Genomic DNA, 24,294 nt, shown 5'->3' on the forward strand with positions numbered 1-24,294 from the left:
TTGAAATAACATTAAGCTTATGTTGTGTTGAAGTTGCCAAATATCTTACTAGTGTTGTTTGGGAAGAATAGTGTTGTATGAAATATTAGCTTACTAATAAGTGATATTTTTGTAAATAGAAATACAAAGAAGCTTATTAAATATTCATAAGATTTTGGGCACAATTAACTTGCGTTTTAGCAGTGCTTGCTTCTTATCAATATTTGGTAGTGTTTTCCTTTGGAAAATACTAATCGTGATGATAGAGCCGTAGTTAACATCCTCTATATTTGAGACCAATTTTGTAAGAGCTGTTTTAGGACTACGAAATCAGAACAGTTGCTTATGCGTAAGCTGTGCAGCGATGCTGCAGTGAATTACATAGCGTTTCAGGCCATCCACTGTGATGGCAACCCCTGCAAATTCAGTATTTGTGCCGGATTAAATTTACATGAGAAGCTGGCAGCTTTTACTCAGATATATGGGTATGCAGTGCCTGATAGCTGCTTCAGTAAATATTTCTGATCCTTTGAACCGTAAACTAGTGCAGTCACTGAGATGTTCCCTGCATGGGAAATACACACCAGAGGGAAGTTTGGTTGTGCTTCACCCTCCAAAAACTTGGCCATCAGGTCTTAGTTTAATCTCAGATGAGTATGTCTTTGGGAGGCCTTTTATACAGAGGGAGCGATTGAAATCTGCGTGAACCACTGTAATTCAAGAGTATGGCTCCTTAGTTCTGCATTGACTTGGTGATTTCTGGAGGTGAGGCGATTTCTGCCAAAAAAGGAAGAAATCTAAGATTGTATAACCTAGCAAATAACGATAGAAAAATGAACATTAAAGATATATTCAACTTAATGTTTCTTGTCAGACTCACATGTCTTGAGATTGCAGTCAGCGCAAAGACAGTCTGTTCTTCATTTGCGTAGGTCACTGTTCAAATAATAATGATGCCCCAAATAGCTCTACACACATCTTTCATGTAATTTTTTTTTAAAGGAACCCTCCCTTTTTTAGAAGCATATAGGAAGAACTTTTTTCCTTTCTTTGTATTGAAAGTTTTCTGCTGGAGTTTTTACACGTTTCACAGTTTTAACTATTTTGTTAGTGATATAGAGCAAACAGCTCTTCAGTTTATCTGCTTTAATTTATGCTTACTTATAGTAGAATTATTTTCTGTGCTTGTTTGGTATACAATTTAAAGTTTAAAATAAAATTGATATTCCCTTTATAGAGAGAGAGAGTGTATCTTTGCGACTCCTCCAAATACTTCCACTTTGCTAGAAAACAGTTTTAATTTATGGATATTTCTAGTGAATGATTAATGGATTTGAGGCTATTAAAGAGGTTATATGACTATTAAAAAAAGTTAAGTTTGAAAGTGTCACGTGTTTATGTGACACTTCATACAAGGTAACCAATCCAATGACTGAATAATTAGGAAGACGTAGGGTTTTTCCAATTCGTATTTCAGCTGGTTTCCATTATAAGTTTTCCTTTACCATAATGGGACTCAAAAAACTTATCTTCATTTGAAAACTATTGGACTGGTACATGTTTCAGCCTGGTTGAAATATTTAATAAATATAGTCAAGAATATTTTGTGGGAACTTTTCTTAAGATACAGTCAACATAAAATGCAGTCAGTCACAAGAGTTTTGACCTTCCAGATATTTTTTTTCAAAATGACCTCAATGATCTCCTTGGTACCACTTCAAACTTTGCAAGGAGTTCAGCTTACTTTTAAAATGACAGGTTTTATTTAAAAGAAGATTGTCTTATACCAAGTGAATTTATTTAATGATAAATGTAACTGCTATGAAAGAAGTCCAGAAAGTAATGGGTTTTGTGTGGACTGTTTGCCTAATTGCATTCTCATTTAATGTCAAGCTTAATTAATGTCCTACTTGGGTAATGGTAAAGATGAAAAATTGGACAAGTCGTTGACATTGGCTATTTATAACTGTCCAGTGGATGCGGTGTCATTAGGAGGGCCCTGGAAGCCACACATTTGGTTGGCAGAGAAATATTCCATCATCACCGGAGCTGCTGGAATGTTCTGAGGTGGCATTTTCCCAGGACAGGTTGGGCGTGAAGTGGAGAAGGTGCATTAGGGAGATTGATGGAGACTGAATTTCCTGAAAGGCGAGTGGAAATATTTTAGAAGGAGAGAGGTTTCTCCAGGCTTGGAATAGCTCAGGATCAGGAATTCACAGTGACATATTATTGTTTTTTATGAGTTAAAAGAGAAAACTCACCTTGTAACATATTTGTGTGAGTACGCTATTTTTCTCGACATGGTTTCTGATATGCAGAAGGCTACATTTTTGAGCTAGTGTGAAGTTTCTAGTCCTAATTTTGCAAAATGTTTTGCTTATCATGCAGAGATGGTAATATAGTTCCTTAGAAGTATTTCATTTGTCATTGTAGATGTGAGAAAATGCTTATGCTTCATACGTTTGTTACAACTAAAGCAAATTTTGCAAATGTTGACATTGTCGTATTTTAAGACATGACATATTTTTTAAATATGTTTGGTTTCATTGTGGTGTTCTGTTTTTCTAGCAAAACGACTGCATCTCCAAGTATGATGTCTTCACATGTTTTTTTGTTACTCTGAACTTCTCTGTAGTTAATGTTTGGGGACAGTCCCAAAAGGAGCACTTTGCAGATACTGATTTGCAAGGTTAGATTTTGCTATTGGCATGTGGAGCTGGCATTTTGAAAAGCAGGAATATGAAGCGTTAAAGAAATTCCTGCTGTTTGTGAACCAGGGTTATATAATTCCCAAAGCGCTTTTTGCAGTTCTCGGGCAAGTGCTCTGCAGAACCACGATAAATAGCAAGGGGGGTGGATGGACCGATGCATCCAATGATGCAAACACCCCATTCCCGGCCCTGCTTGGGCTGCCCTGTGTTCCCCAAGAGCAGCGGAGAGTGGACGAGGTTCCATGGGAGTAACGCTGCCGTGGAGCCGTCACTGATGCCCACGGAGAGTGTTCTCCTAAAATGGCTTCTCCTTCTGCGTCCTTCCTGCAAGAGACGTGAACGCGCTGGCGCTGAGTACAGGGATGTTATGAGTGATATATCTACAACTGCTGAGTTTTCAGTCACTTTCAAACACAACACAATTAGTATAAATTTAAGGGTTTTAGCCGGATGTGATCTTATTTGCCAACTATAAGCAGTCAGGAGTTTATTTTTGTTGTGATGGGTTTATTTTGTTAGTTAACTGAGTGCTTTTTTTCCCCTGTTATTGCTTGACAATTTCCATTCATGTTTTAGCTGACAGTAAATTTGAGTATTTCGATACCTTTTCAAAACCAGGGCTTATTGGACTTGGGAGGTCGTGTAATATTCTGAATATAATGCTAGAATGCTGTTCTTCGGTTGCTACACTTGATTGGTGTATGTTATTATGTGGTTACAAAAGTGAATGTCTTTATTCTTTCTCACCAGTAGTAGACAGTGGCAGAGTTTTGTCTGGTTGTGTTCTCAATTAACTTTGTGAAATCAAACCAGAATGTGATTTAGATTCATTTGCTACAAATGTTTAAAAGCACTGGAAGAGATGGTTGCATTGAGCAGAGACATGGTTCCTGCAGCAAACCCACATTTCCCTGTTTTGAAGCTCAGATGGGAGGACACGCTTTGCTGAATCAGATGCTGCAATTCTTGATAAATGCCTGTATTAAAAATGTGCCATTATTTAATGGAAAGTTACGAAGACCATCTAATTCTTTCATGTGATTCTGTGGAAAGCTAAAGGGAGCCTACTGGGATTTCTTTCTCCCAGACGTTTGTGTGTATTTTTTAAGGGCTGTATTGTGCATGGAAGGCAGTGCCAGCTGTTGATTGTCATCTTTCTCATGTCTGTGATAAAAAGCCACTCAAGAAGGCTGAAATATGAGAACGTCATTAGCTTCCCTACTGGTAGAAGTGCTTAAAAAAGCCACAATAGAAAGAAAATAGATGGCATATTGAAATTAAAAAAAAAAAAAGGGCAGCTACAGTGAGGTTTTGTTTAGACCCTGGAAAAAGCAAAAACGTGGCAAGGAGCTTCTACAGGCACAAAGGGGAAAAGTTGAACTTGTGGCTGATGTGCACGGGGGTGTGTAGGAAACCTCTGATGTGCATCACACGTTCCTGCTTGCATTTTGTTGTCAGAATTCAGCTGGTTGAGTTGTTTTATGGGCACCAGCTGCTATGTAGGAGTTTGTGTTTACTGCGACTGACGTGTATGTGGTGTGGCTGACTTCAGGAGAATGGATTTCTCGTTTTAAACTGATCTTAGGTGGCATTGTAAGCTTGCTTTTTTTTAATATCCACTTGGGTTATTTAAGACAAAAGGTTGGATTTGTTTAAAGATGGATGATGAATTGAAAAAATAAACAAAATGCCCCTGGTGTGCCTCAGGTAGTTCTGAAGCAGAGGGCCACCATTTCAAAGTAGAAACAAAAACTAGGCAGTAAGTGGTGCTCGCTGTGCAGACACAGCTTAAAAACCGTGTGTTATTCAGAATTGCAAACAGAGCCTGGCTACGGTTTTGCTTGAAAATCATCTGATTGTAATTGGATGAACAGAGAGAGATGTATATAAAGCATGTACGATGTGTAGACAAGAAACTCCAGTTTTAAAGTGTGTATAAATTAGGAAGGGAATAAATATCTCGTTTGCACTGCCTCCTAAGGTGGAGGGTGGGAGGCAGGGATGGAGGCAGTGGAAACAGCAGCAGCATGTACGCTCGCCTGCCTGTCTCACGTTAATGGAACAGCTTGCAAGGTCTACGGGGAATTTGCATTGGCTCTGTCACTGGTATTATTTAGTTCCTTATTTATTGCTAGTAGCTTGATTGTGCTGTATTTTCCCAGCAATGAAAGCTTTTAAAGATCATGTCTGACTCCTTTTGGACAGTGCTGTCCAATTTCTCCCTGCCTGCTACCAGCATGTTGAGACGATCCAAAAGGTAATCTAAGGATTTTGCGAGTAATTCTTACACTGTTTTTCTAAGCTGTTTGTTTTAATACTGTCTAGGCTTGCTTGCTTCTTTTATTTTTTAACAGATTAAATCATATTCCTAGTACGTTAGATATGATTTCTTAATGATTTGTAATTGTATTCATTGTAAAAATCATACTGTGCAGATCCACTTATTCTTTTTTAAGGTATTTATTTAAATGCATTGTTCCTTCTCACAGTATGTGAATGTGATAAGGGGTTTGTTTCTACAAAATGATGGATAGATGCTTTGCTAAGAACAAGCTGCTTTAGTATTTGAAGTGGCAAAACAGTATTACGATGAAATAGGCAGCAGTAGGCAGGGCTTGGAAATATTTTGACTTCTAACACTTGCAGTCATCTTAGAGATATGCATAACCTTAAATTTTAAATCATTCTTAATACATTTAGCATTTTTTTTCGTCAGAGACATAAATACGTTAACATAGTAGTTGATGAGTGTTTGTATTCACACTACTGTCTGGATTTTGATAAAATCACATTGGAGGGTGTGAGCTAATAAATGGTATCAGATCTGATGCAGTACAGTGATGTCTCTTCAAGACTGGGAAATATCAATATAATTATTGCTCATCATGTGCTCTGTGGAGCTTAATGTATGTAGCTTGAAAACTTACTGGTGAGTATGGCAGGTAGTTAATCCCGACTAAAGCAGTATATTGAGGTTTATGAGTAAACGGTTGCAGCTAATATCAGAATTTCTCAGTGGTTGATTTGTTGATACAGTTAAAAATACATGAAAGACTCAGCATATAAGCTTTGACTTGATTTTTAGGGTGAATTTTTTTCATCAGCTACCAGAAATGATATTCAGCTCTTTTAGAGGGTTGTAGCTTCTACAGAGAAATATACCTGGGGTGCTCTCTGTTTCCTGCTATCATTCCACATTTCTGGTTTACATTTTATCAAAGTTGTCTTCTGTGCTGACAGCGATTTTTAGAAAATTTCCTGGTGTTGAAGAAAGATTTTGCAGATAAATTTAGCTCTTAGTTGCAAAGAGTTGCATTAGAGATGTTATTCTTTTCAAATAAAAGTTTTGTTGTGTTTAGCCTGGCGTTTAAAGGAAAAGAGATCCTTGACATTCGGGTTGTGTGTAGATCTGCTCCCAGCAGTTACCATCACACTCATTGAGCAGTGGTTTGATGGAGGAACAGAAGCAGCAGAGATACAGCTCAGTGTTCCTTATGGATTTCTTGAACTTGGCTGGGGAGACGAAAGGGAGGCAAGTTATTGTCCCGTGCCTCTGTTTCCAAAGGATAAGGTTGGTAGGACTTGGATTTCAGGTGCTTCTTGGCTGCCAAGCAGTGAGCGTGGGAGCAGGATGGTGGAATTGGCCTTGGGTCTCTGTGAGCGTGAGGGGAGATGGGCAGAGCCAGGAGGAGCGAGGGTGTTGGGTTGTGCGGGTGAGGGAGGGGTTTTGGTGAAGGAAGACACTGTTCTGTAAGAAAATAACCTGTGTTAGACCTGCAGCTTATGGAGCAGCTTGCTTATTGCTCCTTCTTGCAGAAGTTTGTATTTCTAAAGCTCACTGCATTCCAGATGGTGTTCAGTGTCCGTAAAGCTAGTATTTTGTGAAAATTCAACAATCATGGACTACCGTACAGAGCAGACACCTGCAGTGGTTCTCATAACAAAAATTAAGTATCTTTATTTTTTAATACCTTGTTAGTGTACCATTTTGAATTTAACATTAGACATCAAGGACAGAAACAGTTTGAGACATACTAACAAGGTTTCAAGTGCAATATTTTGTCAGAAAACTCCTGCTCAAAATTTAAAATTCCATTTATTTGTTAGTAGTTGAAGTACAAAAGGTAAAAATTGATCTGTAAATCTGCAGCACATCTTAATGGAAAATAGATGACTTTTTATTGATTTAATCACATAAATGAGTATTAGATATTTCAAAATGATCAAACAGCTCTATGAGGATTCATAGCAGAGAGCTGCTGTGCGAAGTCACGTGGTGGAAATCCTATTTTGCACGACAGGGAAACCACAGCCTTCAGCCAGCCTTAGCAATGGAATATTTGAGCATGTGTGACACTTTGCTAGGAATATCACCTCCTGCCCCGCTCGGCTGGCAGCCGGCCAGCTCCGTGCCTGCTGTCTTGGGGGAGATGGAGAGGCAGGTTGGGCTGGTCCTACGTGTATCGTGATAAATCGGCTAGTTCCTATGACACACTGTTATACGGTGTTACTTGGCAGGGCATTGGTCCTGAAAACATGTGTGCATGTATGTAGTAACTTTTCTCTGAAGAGTATCTGGGCTATGAGAGAGGTCACTGTACAAACAATGCCGGGACCTGGGTGTTCGTGTGCGTTGATGTTATCAGGATTGTGGCACCTGGGCACTTAGAGTGAAGTACCATAGTATTAAATGAATAAATATTTTTACACTTTAATTGCCGCCCTTTCAAAGCATAATGTTCACTTCTTAATAAGCTTCTTACTTATAAAAATGATGATTGCAATTTAAATTTCTTCTGTAACATTGCAATCTCTGGCATTTTTAGCAGCAGATAATGTTTTGCTGTGTCAAATGCTCGATACAGTTTTCCTCTGGTCTGTTTGTAAAACATCTGTACTGTCCTACTGCACCTGTAATAGCTTGTGTGCTCTTGAATCTGGGCTTCCCCACCTTTGATTCCTCTTAGTTTTTAATTTGTTTTTGCATTACAAGCATGGATTCCTAGTGGTATTCTGACTACCGTGCTATGGCACATTTCTCTGTAATGATGGCTTCTGATACGTACTAAAAATCCTAAAGGGCTTCACTCCCATATGGCTTTTCCTGCATTAGGAGGCAAATGGGAAGGACTCCTCTTGCTCCTTGGTACATTTTGTTGAAATGAGCTCTCTCGTGCAGCTGGTGGGATTCTCGCTGCAGCTAATGGTACTGTAAGAGTGAACCATCTGCTCCCCCGGTCAGAGTAGCTGGGCTGTTTCTTCTTGAGCATATTCCCAGAAGGACAGGGAAAGTCAAGAGCAAACTGTAAATATATAGAGTTTGTCGTAGGAGGGGTGACATAAACATAAATCAGATTTCCCTGTCAGACTGATTCTGTATAAATATTTATGACTTTAAACTATAGAAGAAATATGAGAATTCCTTGGTTCAAAGGGCACGTGGGGTTGGTATTCCAGTATCAGCTGTACTGAGGCATTACCTATTGAAATTGGATTATGGAAAGATAAAGCATCATTCTGGTGTATTTAAATTAAGTGTCTGTTTTTAAATCCTTTTGTTTTCTTGTGCTTTGCGCAAATCTTGAATATACTCTCATCATTTGGCATTTTTAACAGCAGTGTAGAATTGTGCAAGTGGATGTTCGTTGGTCTTGAAAAACTGACTTGGATGGATGATTTCTAATGTTTCCTCATTTTTTCAATAGTTTAATCCTGTCTGGGTGGAACAGGCTGTAACTATGGATTTTAATAATTTCACTTTTGTTTAGTGACTTTCTTTTTGCAGAATTAAGATGGGGAGATCTGTGTATTGAAGTGACTAGAAAGACAACTCTGGGGGATGACAAAGGTGGATTTCTGTTAGGAAGGACATGCTGGCTTTGTGTCCACTATTGCCATTGGTGCTCTAATTCTCTTTCCTCTTTTCCTTTCAGTGAAAGGGCATCAGTGAGGCAGTAATTTAGTAATTTGTTAAAATCACAGGAATTAACTACCCTTAAAGTGTAAAACAATCTTTAAGTAGCAAGACACCTCTAAAATCAGTGATTCTATGGAAATCATTGTATGTCAATATAAACAGTTCCTTGGTAACCAAGAAAAATGCTCTACATTATTGAAATATACACAAACAATAAGAGAAACCACCTTTAACTGGGACGTAAACGAGTGAGTGGGAAATAATCAAGTGGCCAAAAGCACGTAAATGGAGCTTTCTGGTGCATTGGTGTATTCGTGGTAACTTTTAAGCTACTGTAACTGGACCATGTTCGACAGTGAGTCCATACATATCCCTTCATCTGGATTCGGTGTCTTTTTTATGCTGATTCATCTGGATTGACATTAAAAGATGTGTGTGTCAGAAGGATGCCACCTCCTCCATATATACATTGTCACTTTGAAGAAAAACAATTGGTTCGATGCTAGCAGAATACTTTTTTGTGGTAACATACAGCCAATCTTAAAAATGTGAGTCTATACTATAATTAACTTTAAAGTGGCAGCTGTCATGCCACACATTTCCTTGCTCAAATAAGTAAGAAATATTTCCCTTATGTTGTGGAGGATTTGAAAGACGTGGAACTCTGATGCTTTCGATAATATTTAACTCAATTTTTTTACCTAGCTCAGAGTATTAAATGGCCTCCTGACACTCCTAATTGGAGAGGAAATTTCATTCAAATTACTTTTGCTGGTATTTCAGTATGACCCTAGAACAAATACACTGGGGGTAGAAAAAAATTCTACCTTGTCTTCTGACAAGCTCTTTATGAGAATAGTCTTTTGGGCTGCATGAAAATGTAACGGGTATTTTGCTCACTAATGGATGAGTTTTGGGGAGCTTCCAATACACTCGATTATGGGATATTTGTGCTACTTAAATACAATGAAAGAAATTGGTGCACCATGAACGGAAAGAAAGTCCTCCTAATATCCAAAATAAGTTTGATGATTCAGGAAATACACCTGGATTGTTTATCATTTCTAGTTTATTTGGGATCCTGTCTGTGTAAATCAGATTTATATTCATTTTGAACACTGTTGACTCTTTCCCAGACTAAAACCCCAAGTGTCTTACAGGGTTAACACTGAAGTTTTAAGCTTTGAAAGCTCTTTGTTCAGATGGAAACTCTCTCGTGTGAGCACTTGGCCATTGCCCAGGACAAACCAGTTTTTCAAGTCCGAACTTTTGTGAGAGGAAGCAAAGCAACACACAAATCTCTGATGATTTCATGAATTATTTGGGTCCTTCTCATGAAGGAGGCTGCTGATTATAAAATAATTTCACACTGATGTTTTAAGTGAGCAAAATGAAATATTAGGGAAAGAGACTCGTTTCAGAAGAGTAGGAGAAGGGAGATTCTGAACTCCTCAGAGGATGGTCAAATCAGATCAGTGCTACTACGGAAGGTTAGAGAGAAAAAGTACGTACTGACATGTGTTTGGCCTAGAAATGTGCAGTTCTTGTGTTTAATTGGAGTAGACACATTTGGGTTTTGGAATCTTTACAAAGTCTGTGCATCTGCTTATTTCAACTGTTGTTTGCCTCTGACAAGTGAATTTTAAATCTGGACACCCATCAGCTTAAGAGCTCTGGGATGGACTTGTAGAAGTATCTGGTTTTGAGGAACCTTTGCCCATGCTGTGTTTAAGGAAAACACCTTTGAAATTATTTGATTCTACATTTGTAGCTAATTATCACCTATTCCCTGAATAGTTTTTCCCAGTCCATAGTCCAGTTGGGTTTTTTTTATATTATTTTGAGGACTACAGGGTAATAGCCAAGTGCTCTTTAGAGTAGCCTGGTAGATAAAGTAACAAGCATTTCAGTAGTGAAATCTCATCGTTTATTCCAAACCTCTTAAAAGTTTAGTTTTAAAGACCGTTCTGGCATGCTTGCTGTTGGTTGGAGGTGGAAGGGTCCAGGGAATCGGGATTCAGAAGGGGAATGCGGAGAAGTCCTTGTGCCAGATGTGACATCCAAGCCACCTGATATCAGGCTCTCCAGGCTATCATTTTAGGCAATGCTGTGCAGTAAATTGGACATGTCTTGAGATTGTGAGCATAATAAATCGTGATCTTTTCTTTGAGGAGCTGGTATTCAACTGTGATATTTTATATGAAGACAGAGCTTAGTCATGTATTGAAAATCTAAGCAAATGTTATGTTTATAGAGCGGTATGATGCTTGCATTAGTCTCCCCAAACCCATTACTGCCTGTTGTGTTTATGTAGTACTAAGCATATCAATTAAACTACTTCAGCAGAATTAATAGAAGAAGTAATCACTTCATGTGTTCTATTTGATGCTGAAGGAGTTACTTTTGGTATCATGAGGCACTGCCAGTGAGCATGTGCTGGAGGAGCTGCCTGGACCCAGAGACGTGAGCCTCTGTGGATCAAAATGTTCTGCAAGCAGCTATGAGAAGAGTCTTTCCCTGAATCATTGATCTCTAAGGAACTGTGCTTGAATTGTGTGCTGGCATTTGAAATTACTTATTTCCCGTATATTGTATGTTTTCCTGTCCTTTAATTTTGTTCCAGTCTTGATTGCATGGTAAATTAGTATGTTACAATTAGCAGACTTCAATTAAGCATGGTTGCTGTGGAATTTGAAGGCCTTTCTCTAAGTATTTGCATTTGTCTTCCTCTATGTCATTGTTCTTGTACTTTCTGCAATTTTCATGGGTTTCATTTGGTTTCATGCTGGATTCAGACTTTGTGGTGGAACAGAACTGGTACAGTGAGAAAGCTGAGTTATGGCAATACCCGGCTCCCAGAAATCTATTTTACAACCATGTTTTACTTATACAGAGGTAGGCTAATTTTATTTAACAGTCCTATCCTTCCCTACTTAGTCTCAGAGAAAATTTAGGCTATGTTTGCCTACACTTGTGAGTTTGTGCTGAAGTTTGTTAAACACCATTTTTTAAAATAAAACTTACCTGTTTCGAGTTCCTTTAATGATGAATAAGTACATAAAGCATTCAAAAAGCTTTTAGTGGTTTCTTTATTTGCATTCTGACCCAATTTTAGAAGAGGTACATTTATTAAATATCTGCTTTTTTAATAGCTGTGTAAATTATGACTCTGATTTTACTAGGATTTAGTTTTTTTCCTTTTTGTCATCACTGCTACCATCCATTTATTTTTGATGCATCCATATGTTTGTACTCACTGCTCTCCACCATCTCCCTGTAAGTGGAATTGATTTTGATTTTAATCTTCAGCCTTCTCAAGTATATTAGCTTTTAAACCAAAGATACTTTCTTAGGCAATGGCAGAACTACTTTACCCTTCGGCATGTACTGCAGCAAGCTTTAACTCTGAGCTTGTGGATTTTAATGTTTGTGTTTTTTTCTTCTGCTTAGTTTTGTGAATGATTTTTTTTTCAGCTTTGAGCTCCTAAAATGTCAACACTCTGCGTGGGTGGATCTATTTGTAGTATGCATCTGTATAGTTATTAAACTGGAATGACCATCCTTGTATGAAAAATTGATAGCAATTGGATAATGAACGTTTGGCTCAGATAGCAAGTAAGCATTACACAAAAGAATGAGGTTTACCATGTAATGAGCTTTGATTGTTCCAGAAACTCACCCTTGCTGGAGATCTGGAGGCTGCTGTTTGTGCCGGGGTGGGATCTGCACCCTGGGCCTCCCCCTCTTCTACTGCCTTTTGTGGCTTCACTGCTCCATTTACTTGAACTGCCATCTACAGGTGTGTGTTCTTATTATTTCAAAGTAGGCTGCTTATTTGATTTGATATACACAGCAGTATAGTTAGCTAATGTTATTTTTGTAAGTCTTTTCATGTCTTTTAAGTTTGTAATTTTTGTCTGAGACTTGTTTGTGGACAGACCTGTGTCCCTAAACAAGTTAAACCACAACAGGACCTAATAACTGGACACTTGATTTGCATATAGTGTATCACCGTACATGCCTTTATACCAGTTTTACTTGCTACACTGAGCATTTTCTATGTTCACAGAACTCCAGCTCCTGCCTGTCAACTTCGACATTTAGAACGAGCTCTGACTTAGGTATCCTTTTTCCTTCTCTGTCATTCAATGAGTGTATTGATTAGAAGGGTCCCAAGACATATTTATTTTTGCATAGCTGGATGGAATGAACTGAGCAATATGTATTCTCTGTCGATGAGAGAGATAAAAAGAGTGATAAAAGAACATGTTTCTCATAGCAGGTGATGGTTGGAGCGATGCACGGATCAGAAATTTAGGAAGGGTGAGGGGGTTGATGTACCAGTGGTGCAAGGCATGATAATATATGTTGCAGCTTACCTGAGTGGCTTTCTTTTAAAGGTCGGATATTTAGATCCCTTTAGCTTCTGAGATAAATCCAAAATATCTAGGAAGCCTTTCTGTCAAAAGCCATGTAGAACTGACAAATTGAGGAATGGTGAATTTGCCCAAAGCAACCTGAAATGGTGAGTGATTGGTTGTAGATGAGGACTTGGGGAGCAGATTTATTGTTTAACAACATACTCTTCCTGGTGTCTTCTCTTCTGGCATGTTTGTCCAGATGCAGTGCCATGTTCTGTTCAGACTTTTCTGTACTCTAATGGATTGGAAAGTTCTTGCAAGTTAAATATGTCGGATGGTTCTTAGGAAAGTTGATGTTGTCCATCTTGCCCCTTGGAGAGCTGAGGATGGCAATAAATCAGGCTTGTCTGCTAAATAGCAGCAGCACCAGGAATGGAGCATGGCCCAGCACTCCTTAGCCCAAGAGTTTGCCTAAAAGCCAAGGTAGGACTGTAGTTCCAGGTAGTACGAAAGCATACCATGGACATAAAATTCTGACAAGCAGGCACAAAACCCAAAACTCTTCAGTAGGGTCGTTATTGTTTATCTCCATTGTTGGAAAGATGAGTCTCAGCAACAGGGCGAAACCTTTCCAGGGGAGCTGAAAAGAGCACAGGGCCTCTCCACCTCTTCCAAACTACGATTTCATAGAATGATTTGGGTTGGAAGGGACCTTAAAGATCACGTAGTTCCAGCCCCCTGCCATGGGCAGAGACACCTTCCACTAGACTGGGTTGCTCAAAGCCCCATTCAACTTGGCCTTGAACACCTCCAGGGATGTGGCATCCACAGCGTCTCTGGGCTGCCTGTTCCAGCACCTTACCACCCTCGTGGTGAGGAATTTCTTCCTCTCATCTAATCTAAATCTACCCTCTTTCAGTTTAAAGCCGTTACCCCAATTCGGGAATAGTCAGTTCCAGCAGCAGGGAGTCCTCAGTGCAAACCAGAGGTGCTGATGAATGGGGAGATTTGCCTTTCACCTACAGACTAAACCTCTTCAGCTCGTGATCTGCTGAACCATAAGTATTTTTATGTTTCCTTTTTTGGAAGGAGAGCAGCATTCAGAGAGAGACTCGCTCTCGCCGCCATGCTCTTGTCTGTACTAGGGTTTCCTTAGGGTAGGGTCTGCGTGGGCATTTGCATTATCTGGCAATAATCAGGTCAAAACTGATAATTTGTGTCAACTAGAGAAATAGCTTTTCAACTATCAAGTTGTGAAAGTCTATGTAGTTACGAAGGTATCAGTGGCACATCATCTTTTGTGAGCTTCGGTATAGTTTATTGAAAAGTTTTTGGCTGTGAATCATCGCTAGAAAATAAACCCTGGATTCAGGGAAAATATTACCTTTTGATTTGAGTATTTGACTCAAGAAAGAAAGATGTAGTTTATATCACATATGTGTACTGGGTTTGTTTGTCTAACCTACAGAATATGGATTTTTAAATTTTGGCATATAATTTAATTGCAAACATCTTAGTCCCATTTACATTCATAATGCTCCCACCCTGGTTATTGCTCTCCTGTACATCTGTGTGAAAATCTGTGCTCTGTGCAGAAAAGGCAACTCCATTGACACACTCTGATTTGGAGATTATTTCCAAAATAATGTATTGTTAGAATAGCTTTTAAATTAGATGTGTAATTTATCCTCACACTGAGGTTTCAAACTGCAGTTAGCTGATAAAGAGCGAAATCGTAACATTTTTTGATAGTTAAACTAAGAAAATGCTCTGAAACAAAGTGAACTGTTCACATTGTGTCCTACACGGAAACTGAATGACTTTTCATATTATATTATGCAAGATTTATATTAAACCTCCTCACTTTTGAAGCTTGGAAAACTGTTCATTTTCAGCTAGTACGCTTTGTTATCTGGATGTATCTTTAGGGAGTGTGTTTATAATGGCTTTGTTATATTACGCACCTGTATATCATTGTAAGCTACGTGGTAAATAGATTTGAAACAATATAAAATCACTTTGTCATTTCATTCTTTAATATGTTTGCTTGAATTTTTTTGGATAAAAGAATGTGATAAACTATCTTCTGTGAGAATTGCAGAGTAGAGACTTATTTAAAAAGCAGTTATGCTACATGAAGCATTTAATAATAGAGTTGGAGGAAATGGGAAATGAAAGCATGCAGTTATGCTTAGTTTTCATTAAATCATCCTTTCACACTTTGTGATGTAACTTCACGGCAGTATAAAGCATAACCACTGAAGTAAGAGATAGTAATGCTTGAGAAGATCAGTGTGTGTTTTGTCTCATTAAATATTGTGTATATTTATTCTGGGGTGTCTCTTCCATAATTAGAATTTTTCTTCTTTTTTTTTCTTTTTTTTTTTTTTTTTTTCATGTAAGAATGAATATAGCTTTGGAGTGTATTTGCAAGGGAGGAATATTTCAGAATAAAGTGGCTTGATTTAGCTGAGAGTGGCTGTACCAGTCATTGTAATTTGTTGTGACATTTCATTTGGTTTGGCTTTGCAGAGTTGTTCCCATGTCGTTAATAATGCAAAAGGTCTGGACTATACAGTGTGGTGTAAGCAGGTGTGCACCAGCCTCAAACATTAGGCAAATTAGACATAAATTATGGCAATTTTAGCCCTTTCTTCTGTAATTTTGTAACTTGAGGTGATGCTGCTTCTTGAATTTGAGCTCTAAATGAAGAAATAGAAGAGTATAGCTAACATTTAGTGTGTTTTAGATGAAAAGAAAATGGTTTTTCATGCAATAAGTTAACTCCTAAATTCCTTGAAACAAAAGAACCAGCATACGTCCAACTTCCCACATGCTTTGTAAGTCTTGCATTGCTCAGTACCATGTCCACTTCAGTTAATGTGTTTGTTAGCACGCTGAAATGTGTGGCATTATGAAAAAATACATTCTTTGTGGTTTTTCCCATTGCTGTCTTTGGATATCTGTACAGAAGCGCAGCCCAGACTTCACAAATTGACTACATCTTTTATCCCTGTGCTCCTTATCTCACAGATTTCACATCTTTCCACAGTCATCTGCACACTGACTCTAATTTACTGGTACCAGCATGAGGCACGGGAACGCACATCTTTAACAGAGAGGGCAAAGGCTTCAACCATATGCGCAGGATGGCAGGACTTTTCTTTTGCTTCACGGCACAGTCGTAACCACTTTCCAATAAGACTTTCTCGTGCTTCATAGCTGCAAAATTTCTTCTTCTGAAGCAGCTCATCCATTGCACATATCTGGATTAATACGAAATAGGTGCTAAAAGAAGAGGGAGGAAGATAAAGCTTTTCATCTCACGTGGAACACCCTTGAACATGGAGTGCAGTCTGCAGCAGCCTGGTACAACCGTCACCTATAGGAAGATGAAACACTTGGAGCAAAGTGGCGAGATTTTTAAAAAGTATTTATTTGTCCAGTTTATTTCCTCTCATGAGCTTGAAAACAATGGCAATATAAATTGGAGAAGAGCCTGGCTTATTTGACAACTTGCATCTGTTGCTGTGGTTGTAGTCAGTGTGGTTGTAGTAACTAGGCCATGCAAGCTTCTCGTGGAAAAGGTTCCTGTGCTCCTGCAGTTGGTTTTGGTTGTTATTTTTCTTTAAGACTAAATTCCTTTAGGTTCCAGAGTTCAATCCTATTTGAATTATTAAATAAGATGGGGGAAACGGGAATACTGCAACCCAGCCTCAAGGTCACAGGAGCTGGGGTTTGACCTTCTGTTTTTCAAGGAATGCTAAAAAAACCTGTTAAGGGTGGTTTAAAAGCAAACGTCTGAAAATCCGTAGTAGGAGAGATCTACAGGACAACAGCACATGGATTATATTGGGGTTTCAGGGAGCTCCTTCTAAAGAAAAAAACAAAACAAAACAAAACAAAACCCCAAACAAAACCACAAAACCAAAACCAACCAAACACAAAAAACCCCTACACGCAAACCCGAAACCATGAAAAAGCTGTGATGAAGGGTGAGATTGTCAAAAGTTGCATTAATAACATCCAAAGGTAGGAGGAATAAGGATAGGCTTTTAACTAGAAAAAATAATTTTGTAGTAGCACTTTGGATTGTTGTAAATGGACCAGGGCTGCATTTGTGAAGACCAGAGATGAGGATGTTGGAGTAGTTGAGAGTTTTACCTGGCTGGGTGTCAGGGAGAGACAGTCTAGAGATGCACTGGAGTGAGAATCCTTAGTCATTTAGTCTGGATGAGGTAAGCGAGAAGGGATCCAGATTAAGGATGTTTCCCTGCTCGTGGGACTGAAGGACAGGAAATATGTGCTGTTTTACTGGGTGACACTGGAAAGAGGACAGTTGTGTGTCTGTTGTGATGGACAATCTGTCTGTGATCTTTAAAAAGTGGCTTGTTGGACTTGTGTTTATTGTCCTTCAAGTCTTAAGTGAGAGTAACTGTATTTCCTTAAGAGAAAAGAAGAAGTGTTTATTGTAGGAATGTGCAAACTACCGAACTTACACCATGAATAATAACACTTTTTTCCCCAGTTATTCTAGGATGAATAACTTTTAAACTATTCTTGAACGCGAAAAAAAAATCACTTGAACCAGATGCTTACTTATTCTTATCTATTTTAGAGAACTAATTATCCCTGTTGTTGGTAGTGATAAAGCTTACAAAATTGCTTCCATCTTTGAATTACTATAATTAAGACAATAACTTCCACATCTAGTTAACATTGCTGTGCAGCTGGTGCATTCATTGACATGCAGATTTTGGATTTTGTAAATTTTCTGCCATTGTGAATAAAAATTTTAAATACTTATTTTCATTTCCAAAATGTCTGTTTCTCATAAAGAAGTCTTTGTAAAGCAAATCAACTGAAGCGAAGATCCTATAACATCAGAGGAGAATCTAGTTAAATTTGGTTAGGTGATAGTACAATTTAGCAAAATACGTAACCACAATATGTAAGCCTTTGTAGGTATGATCGGTCTGAATTTTGGATCCCATTTTGTAGGGATTTTTGGCTCACTGAATTAAATGTCAAATCTGGACCAAGTCTGATGTTTGACTTCTGAAATATTTTGCAAAGACTTATTAGTTAATGCAAGAGTTAATCCAGCACTCTGACAGCCTGAGGTGGTTTACAAAACTAAAACTCTATAATTAAAAATCACTACTATGAATAAAATGCATTAATGATTAGTAACAAAAATGTTATTTAAGCTATACTTTTTCTGTAGGTCTTTTTCCTTCAAGTCATTTTCTGTTGAAGTCCCTGGGAAGATTCATGCAATCGCTGCTAGTCTTGTTTACTTGTATATTCAGCAGTTTCAACTATGAGAAATTTATAAATGTAGATAGATTTTGAGAAACTTCCTTATCATTATTCATTTCCAATAACAGCAATGCTATGAAATTACTTGGTAGTGGTGTTGGTTATTTATTTTTTAAGTTGTTTTTCTTTGGCCTTGCCATTATATTAATGCCTCACGGACATTAATCAGTTTTGCTCAGTCAGTTAGAGATGTCCCCTGAGTAAACTGCTAAAATAAAGAATCAGATATTGATTTATGCTGAAACTGAAGCATTGATTTCTTTTTCAGACTGAAAATACATATGAAACAAGGTGTACTAATGGTGCTCATTTTAGAGGCTTGACACCACGTAGTGTGTTGGTGTGCAGGAGCAGGTTTGTCGGGGTATGATACCAAGTATCCTCATCAATAACTCCGGCCAAGAGCTCTGGCTCCAGAGCACATGTCAGCGGGTCCAAACCCAGTGTCCAGTTACCAGAGCCACGTCCAATGTCCCGCAGTGTTCAGTTTCAAGAATGTGCTGGGAACGCTTCACTACACGTAACAAACGTTATTTGTACTGCAGGCGGAGAAGTTAACTCTAGAAATAGTAAAAGCACAATTTCCATAATGATAGCAAAAGCATTGTTTCAACTATTCCGACAGAAACTATCCATTTTGCTGTGCACTTTCAGAATTAAATCAAGTTTCTCTCGTGCTCTCAGAGATTTCTAGGCTTGGCTTTGGCAGTGTTGGGCGTGCAGCCCCGGTGGCCGCGGGGGTGGATTCGCTGCTGGAGCTCGACCCTGCGACTCCGGGCAGTACAGCAACCCTGCGCTGTTGGGATTCCGCTGTATCTGAACTGGAAGGCCTGGAGAGGGTTTGTTCTCTGAAACTATGAAAAAAAAGGTTAACGAGACCCATACCAAATCGTGAGAGGAAAGAAGGAGGGTCAGGGTAAAGCTCGCCTTGTGTTTAATGAAAATAGCGAAACTTTGGCTTATAAACAAATAATAGTGCTTGGAATCCTCTGGACTGGTTAATAACTTTATTTTTTTTCTAATTAGAATACTCAGAGATGTATAGGTAACTTTTTTCCTTTCTACTTTCTCCTTCTCTTCCTGTTTTCTTATGCAGATTGAATTATATTTAGGGCAAGGAAATATACCATATTGTTTGGAGAATTTGTGAACAGTAATAAACAATAATTAATGCAATTTAAAGGATTAGTAATGTGGTCTTCTTATTATCATTGGCTTTGTATCTCAGCATTGAGCCCAGTACCGTCTGTCTGGCTAAAGTGCATCTTCCAGGAAACAATTTTTTCTTCATTTAAACTGTTTCTGCCAACACTTAAATTGACTAGTTTGAATTTCTTTGGCACAAAGCCCCAGTTAAAGCCCGCTTTGCTGCTTTCACATTTAGCTGTTCTTCTTTAGGAAGTGCTCAAATGCTATTGTAGTGATTTCTTGGGGAAGGTCACTCAGCTGAAGTATTCATGTTACCTCCTCCCTTCCCCCCTTTTTTGTGTTTTTGTGACTACCAGAACTTCTTCACTCGGGTTCTGTAGTTTCTCTGGGATTCCAAGATCTATTAAAAGTTTTGTATATGTATCCAGAGAGTTCTCTTCAACCAGTAGAGAGTATGATTGTATTTGTCTGTATATTTTTCTCATAACATGCATTGAAGAAATTAAAAATTGTGGGTTTAGCCTCTGTGTTTAAGCTTTGCCGTATTGCCAGCACACATGGTTCATCGAAATGGCGAAACAGGCATAAGTGATATTCCCATTTCCCAGGTTAGAGATCCAGGGAAATGGAAAGTTATCCAATTTTGAGGGTGTAAAGAGAACAATTTTTTTATTCCTAACTTGGGGCTAAGCTTTCACTCCAAGTCATTCCCTCTTCTGGGTCCATTTGTGTGAACCTGACCTATTTTAACAGGTCTCAGCTGTGTTTGCTCTTCAGCCACTTAACCCTTTCTCTTCTGGTTCTTTATCTTTGCAAATACAAGCAGAGAAAATGAGTTTGTAAAACTCGGTTCAATTTGGCAAATGTGAGCAAGCAGTTAAAAAGCTCTGGCTTTGGGACAGTTCGTGTTCCCTGTTATGCTGCGATTTACTTATACCAAGTTTCCATAGCCAGCTCCAGACATTGCTGTGGTAAAGTATATTTTGGGAACTCTCATTAGCAAGGGGATATGACCATAGAGGATGGAGCTCTGTTTTCTAGTGTAGGACTAGTGTTTTATATTGAGCAAGTTCTTAAATTCTTACACGATAATTTGTGTTAAAATACCCAGGATTTTTTAATTTCTTACATAGCAATGTTTATTATATTAGAATACTCAGGAGTTTCATGTCGAAAGATTTTCTAGTAATTTGAACAAAATTATCTGGTATTAATGTTGGAATTGAGTATTCTGGGTTTTTTCAACAGTTATTGGAATAGAGTAACTGCAAACATTAAAAAAATCAATGAACTGAGATTTTAAGCTTCTTAAAATCAGGCTTTTACTCTTTCTGTGTGATGTACACAATGGCAATCAGTTTTTGGATGGACTGTTGCTGAATAATACATGAATGTAAATGGAGATTGTATGGAATCAGTTGGATAATTTTGAGGAATGCTTTAAGTACGCTAAAGAGCCTGAATAGCAGTTAATGGTGCTTCAACTTTATTACTATTTATTATAGTTGGCAGTTCAGTTGTATTTTTTTTCTGCATTGAGTTCTCTAGTTCTCTATAGAACAGCAATAAATAAAGCTTACAAATAATAATAGTCAGATGCACTGTGTCCTGTGGCAGCAAAACAGTTTTGCATTAAATTGTAGTTCTTGGCAGTCTGAGTGTGTTTGTTGTTGGGCAGCTCCAGAAGATCAGCCGGAGCAGGACGGACCAAGGCAGAAATCGGCATTTCAGCTCTTCACGCCAAGGGGCTCCGCGTGTGCCCGTGGTCACCCAGCGGGGTGCCCAGGACACCCCGAGCGGGGCCAGCGAGCCCCTGGTCCGGGTGCTGCTCAGCCTTCCCCACTCCTGGCTGTTCACACCCCCCCGATCGAGAGCAATATGAGTTTAGTTACCCGAGAACGGCTGAAGTAAGCACAAATGTTTCCGCCATGTAGAAAGCAAGTTAGAGGTACAATGGATAAATGTAGGTAGCTTTAATACTTCATTGGTTGTGAGATTTTGCTATGAACTCGGACAGTTATTTCTGTTTAAACAACAGCAAACGTGGTAGGCAGTAAGAGATTTAAATATCTGGTTGCTCTTGTTCACAGCTCCCACGATTTAAACATTTTTCTCTTGCCCATTACAATTATTTCTATGATCTTTACTGCTAAATGTTTGCTACTAGCAAGCACAGGCTGGGAAACAAGTGGAGGAACATATAATTCTCTTCATTTGGCTAAATTCTGAAACTCCAGTGGGGAAAAAATAAATCTGAGCTGCCTTACACAGAAGTGTCGCTTTCTTTGCTGCAACAAAGTCGTGGCAGTGAGTGGAGCTGATTCGGCACAGGCTTGTCTGAAACTTGCTCTGTAGAGTTTTCTGTCAGTGCTGCCGCATATGTTCGCAAAGATTCTTGAACCTCAGGTTTAAAGTTTTATTAGTAATCCTGCTCATCTGCTAGATTGTGCTAACACTTTGCTTCATAATTTTAACTCTGTCCTAAGGAATATGTTCTGATTTCTTATAGAAATAGCCAATAATTGTAACAGATTTATTTGCTAGGTTGGATATTGGTAAGAATATATGAAGCACTCTGGGATATTTTATGGTTTTCTGCTTTTTGTGTGTTTTGTAATGCAGGAGTTGCACGTGTTTCGTGAATCAGGAATGTGTTGTCTGTTATCTCTAGTGGCCTGTACAGCATGAGATACAGTTTTTAAATTGCTTCCAGGGTATTAAAACACTTGTTGCTGATAAAGTCCCTTTCGGCCCTGCACGTTTACTACTTTGCAGGGTCACTACCAAGACTGAGAGTGTGTTGAAATACCGACCTAAATACCAAGACTTTCCTCCCTGTCTGAAAGACGTTCTGCAGGACCTGCCTTCAGGTGCTCCTGTTCATCTGACCGTGCCTTATCATTTGTCTGTCTTTCTTTCAGCTGTCGGACAAGCAACAGAAAGAGTTTGATCGTAACATCCAGCACATCTCCAACTCTCCCGCGACCACATTCCCCTCTTCATGGACACGCAGGTAACTCCCCAGGACTGGGAATCATTAGGAAAAATGTCAGTGTTCATTGTAGTGAGTTTGAACATGTTGATATTCTACATCAAAATATGCCCTTTGAAACTTAATCTGGCTATCATCTTTTCTAACTTGTAGGAGAGTCCTTATCGTTTCAAAATAAATGTTTTATGTCCTCATCTGTTCTGCACTTCCTAGTTCGTTACTATATCCATTCTCCACTCTTTCTTTTCTGCAAAAGAACCTGAGATTATGAATGAAGTAAAATAAAATTAAATAAATACATTTAAGTAAATATGTCATTTTGAGTCTCCTAGCATGGTTAATTTGTGCCAGTGATTTAACTGCAGTTCTCATGAGAAGAAACACCCTGCTGTCTCTGGATGCGCGCAGCTGTGCATCGTGCCATCTTATGGTCTATATCTGCTACTTGTAGCAATGTGAGATGTTTAGGATTCTTTTCTTTCTTTACATTACTGCCAGTTTTACCATGGCAGCAACTGGGAAATGCTTATTTCAGAGCAAATGGGCAACTGCTTGTTAGTTATCAAGGTGAAGTGTGTGGAGATGTTCTTTCTGTAGAAAAGGAAAGAATGATTGTTCAGCCTACAGTAACTACGGATTCTCGGAAAGGGTCATGCATGCAGATTCAACAGCTTGCCCGAACGGCATGTTCCCTTGATGTTTTTGTTGCCAAGAGAGATAGATGATGTGTGACTGCATTGTTTTCTGTATTTCAAAATGCCAGAGAAGACGGTTGAGCTTCAGGTATGGCCCTGATGGGCAGCAGTCAGTAGCACTAAACAGCTGAAACATTTGTGGCACATCATCCACGGTGGAGCCTGTCTGGAAGCACATCACTGTTGCACATAGGACAAGGAGCTGTTCTTTTCATTATAATCAGAATTTCCTCCTCTGACGTGGCAGTGTGTTCTGTAAATACTTTCTGGAGATTGAAACTAAGGAAATGCTGAGAAAGAACAGCAAATTGATAGTAGCTCAGCTAGAAGGAGCCATCTGCTTCTGTTTGCAGAGCGTTGCATCTCGAGAGACATCCAGCCTGTTGAAGGGAAAAAGACCACAAACGCTATTGTTCAGGCATGCCTATGAAAGCCTCAACCACTCTAAGTTTTCATAAAAATCTGTCGTATTTGCTTGGGATGCTATAAAGCCCAGGCATGGAAGGCTGGGAAGTTACTTTAATGACATTGGGGTTTTTTTAAGTGACACAGGATTTTAAAATTAAAATTCTAACAAAATCTTGAAAGTGGTATATTAAAACCATTTTCTTTTTTTCTGCAGAATCACGGATAAAATACAGGGCAAAAATTTGCATAGGGCAATTCCCTTTCACTTCAAACTCCTTTGGTTCTGTTGTGGGTGATTATGAGAGGGATAGCTGTGTAAAATTTAGTTTGGTTTTAACAAGGCATTTTTCTTGGTAGAGATTCTCCACTTAGTTACATTATGGTCTTTACTTTGTTCTTAGAGTTGATATCTGTGTTGGATTTACCAAAATTCTAAATCAGTTGTACAAGCCTTTGGCTGAAATGATAAAGATGCTCCTCAGAATGTGAAAGAAGTGTCCTGACTTGGCAGATTACAAGAAGATGTTGATGTGATTGTTACTTGGAAAACAATTGCAGAAATGTTCACAATGGAAACATTTCTATTTTATTTTATTTTGATTTGCTTTTCTCCTCTCTCTATTTCAAAAATGAAAAATTGCTTTTAGTGATTTTGATGCTGTCTCGGGATTTACAAGCTTATCTTTTATTAGGAGTGTGTGGCTGTCTTCTAGAAGCTAGAGTAACTAATCAGTGCCATGCCATCTTTCTTTGGCAGTAA

General features: G+C 38.6%; 1 protein-coding gene across 9 annotated transcripts in view; it reads left to right on the forward strand.

The window, feature by feature from the left end:
* The window catches only part of MAST2 (microtubule associated serine/threonine kinase 2), a 190,092-nt gene that overhangs the window by 100,743 nt on the left and 65,055 nt on the right, over positions 1-24,294 (forward strand). For all 9 annotated transcript variants that reach the window (XM_065657739.1, XM_065657740.1, XM_065657741.1 and 6 more), the window contains one exon: positions 22,361-22,452. In XM_065657739.1, coding sequence (XP_065513811.1) covers positions 22,361-22,452 — 92 coding nt within the window. The remainder of the gene's footprint in view (positions 1-22,360; positions 22,453-24,294) is intronic.

Source organism: Caloenas nicobarica, chromosome Z (genome assembly GCF_036013445.1).
Source record: "Caloenas nicobarica isolate bCalNic1 chromosome Z, bCalNic1.hap1, whole genome shotgun sequence".
NCBI lineage: Eukaryota > Metazoa > Chordata > Aves > Columbiformes > Columbidae > Caloenas > Caloenas nicobarica.